Consider the following 2,422-nt stretch of genomic DNA (forward strand, 5'->3'; position numbering starts at 1 on the left):
TTTCCTCCCCCTTTTAGTGGGACAGAGTTGGACAAGCGGGGCGTTCGACCAGACACACGTGATGGAAAGTGAGAGTAATGGGACCTGTTCTGTGACCTAGTTTTCCTTTTCACTTTGATGGTGCAGATCGGTCAGTTGAACGCATGATTGGCGTAAGTGAGGTGAATGAGGTTGATTTGAGGTTAGGTTTGAAGGTTGACACTTAGTAATAAAAACGTTAAAGGGAGTATTTTTAACTTTTTGGATTTGAAATCAAAATTTACTAGATATGCTGAATTGATTTTTAGAAATTTGGCTCTTTTCAAATGCCACATGTAAGATTTTTGTCAACATTTCAAAAGGGCGAAAGCTCAATTGTTAAGAAACAGTTGTTCAAGCTAGTTTTAATGTGTTTTTCTGTGAAAATACTCGCTTGAATTTTGGTTTTAATTTTGTACTCACGTTTAGTACTGTTTAATTAAAAAAGGCGAAATTTTAAAGTAAACAATGAGCTGTCAGATTTGCTTTGTAAGGATTTTCGAAGAGTGGGGCGATCAATCAAAACAATCAGTAATTAGTTTTTAACTTTTCATTTCACTTGTTTTTTCAGTTTATTCGGCTTTTTACAAATTGGATTCTTAAGAGACTTAATTAAATAAATAATCAGTTCTTCGAGGTGTAATAAATTAAATTACAATTAAGTTACATAAATATGTTAGCAAATTTTTAAAAACTATCTTTTAAAAAATGCTAAGGCTGCTGCTTCAAAAAAGAAGAGTGTACGGAAAGGAGGGGGAACTTGCCGCCTGGTTTGCGGCCTAGTTTCGTCCTTTTGCAAACTTTTTTGTTTTGAGACAGGAAAGAGCGGCTCCAGAAGTCAGAGCGAGAAAGGAATAGTTGAGGTAACGCAAAAACGTAAACAAAAACAAAATAACTTGGATTTTCCTTTTTTCGATCATCAGTCGGTTTCCTGAAACTCTCTGTTTTGGGGGGGTTGTTGGGGGTGGTGTGTCTGTCTGTATGTGTGATTGTGTGTTTGTGTGTGTATTGGTGTGTCTGTGACTTTGGCTTAGCGTGTAGCTGTAGCGTCGGGACTAGAGGGATCGGGGCCCCCTTTACTGGGCGTAGTGTCCGTAGCCATTGTACGCCAGGCCTTGGGCGTTGCCGATGCGGCCCCAGCCGCCACCGTGTCCGCCAGAGACGACGACCTCATGGGCAGACTCGTGGTGGCCACCGCCGCTGGAGATCAGTTTCTTGATTCCGATGATCGAGGCAAGGGCGAGGGCGAGCTTGGAGACGATCAGGGCCTTACCGGCGAGCAGAGCGAGGGCACCGAAAGCGAGCGGGACCAGGGTGGAGCCGAGCAGCAGCGGGATCATGATCCAGTGTCCGTTCTTCTTGTCCTTGTCCTTGCCGCCGATTCCTCCGGAGCCACCGCCGAAACCTCCCTGGCCGCGGACCTCCTCCATCGAGCGCTTGATCTCCTCGCTGGACGGGAACTTGACCTGGTGGGTGAAAAAAAGGGGGAAGAAGTGTTAGATGATCATTGCTGAAGCGTTGTCGAGGGGTCTACTCACTTGCAGGGTGTGGGTTTGGAAGAAGGACAGAACCTTGTCGAAGAGCATCGAGTTCAGCGAGCGTTCCTTCTCGTCCATCGAGCGGGGCAGTTCGGTTTCAAGCTGGGCTTCGCTCTTCACTGGGGTGCTGTCGATGGGCACTTCCTGGTCGCGGACGAACTTGATTCCCTCGGAGATCTTGAAGTCCTTGAGCGATCGCGCCACGCGGTCCAGGATGGTGAACAGCTTCAGCTTCAGGCAGGTCGACACGTCCGAGCTGGCACAGTCCTGGTACGTCTTGTACAGGTACTTGATCTCACCGAGGTACGACCCGGAGCGGGGCGTCTGCTGCTGGCCGTCCTGCTGACCATCGTCGATCGTGTTCGAGTTGATGGACTGCGCGGCGGAAGCACTGTGGGCGAGGCACACCGAAGCTAGGCAGCTTATCACCAGTAAACACTTGAACATCTTCATCCTGACTAAACTGGGCGAGCTTCTACTAGAACTCTTGAAGGGGATAAAACGGAACGCTACTCCACTCAATCCACTAGTCTAATTTAAGTAAATCTGTTTTGCGATGAAAACAGATCACAAAGTTGAACCGCTGCACGGAACTGTCCTGTCCTGCACTCTCTGCGCCGTGAATGGATAGTTCTAGAACTGTAGACGAACGAAATCAAACTGTGCCTATCTCCGGGCCCGATCCGGCAATATATACCACTCGACGAGCCGGTTGAATTTTCATTTTCCCAACCGAGTTTTCCACCCCAAACCCCACTCCGTCAACCCAGCGCAGATCCTGGCCCACCAGCATAAACTATGTGTGTTTTGCACTAGAAAATCGCGCGAGCAGCTTGCATACAACCAACTCAACGCTGCTAGTCCAA

At 47.8% G+C, this 2,422-nt stretch overlaps 1 protein-coding gene across 1 annotated transcript; it reads right to left on the reverse strand.

Annotated features, from left to right (window-relative positions):
• Window positions 1–553: 553 nt before the first annotated feature.
• Window positions 554–2,212, reverse strand: LOC120429546 (uncharacterized). The gene is made up of 2 exons (XM_039594603.2): window positions 1,557–2,212; window positions 554–1,484 (listed from the first exon to the last, which is right to left on the reverse strand). The coding sequence occupies exons 1-2, from the start codon at window positions 2,007–2,009 to the stop codon at window positions 1,095–1,097; spliced, it is 843 nt and encodes a 280-aa protein (XP_039450537.1). The 5' UTR covers window positions 2,010–2,212; the 3' UTR covers window positions 554–1,094.
• Between the last annotated feature and the right edge of the window lie 210 nt (window positions 2,213–2,422).

Source organism: Culex pipiens, chromosome 1 (assembly GCF_016801865.2).
Source record: "Culex pipiens pallens isolate TS chromosome 1, TS_CPP_V2, whole genome shotgun sequence".
NCBI lineage: Eukaryota > Metazoa > Arthropoda > Insecta > Diptera > Culicidae > Culex > Culex pipiens.

Excerpts from the sequence above, each read along its gene's own strand:
- LOC120429546 (XM_039594603.2), bottom strand. The coding sequence starts at position 2,009 with ATGAAGATGTTCAAGTGTTTACTGGTGATAAGCTGCCTAGCTTCGGTG. Across the intron at positions 1,485-1,556 it reads TCCAAACCCACACCCTGCAA|GTCAAGTTCCCGTCCAGCGA; the intron begins GTGAGTAGACCC and ends TTCACCCACCAG.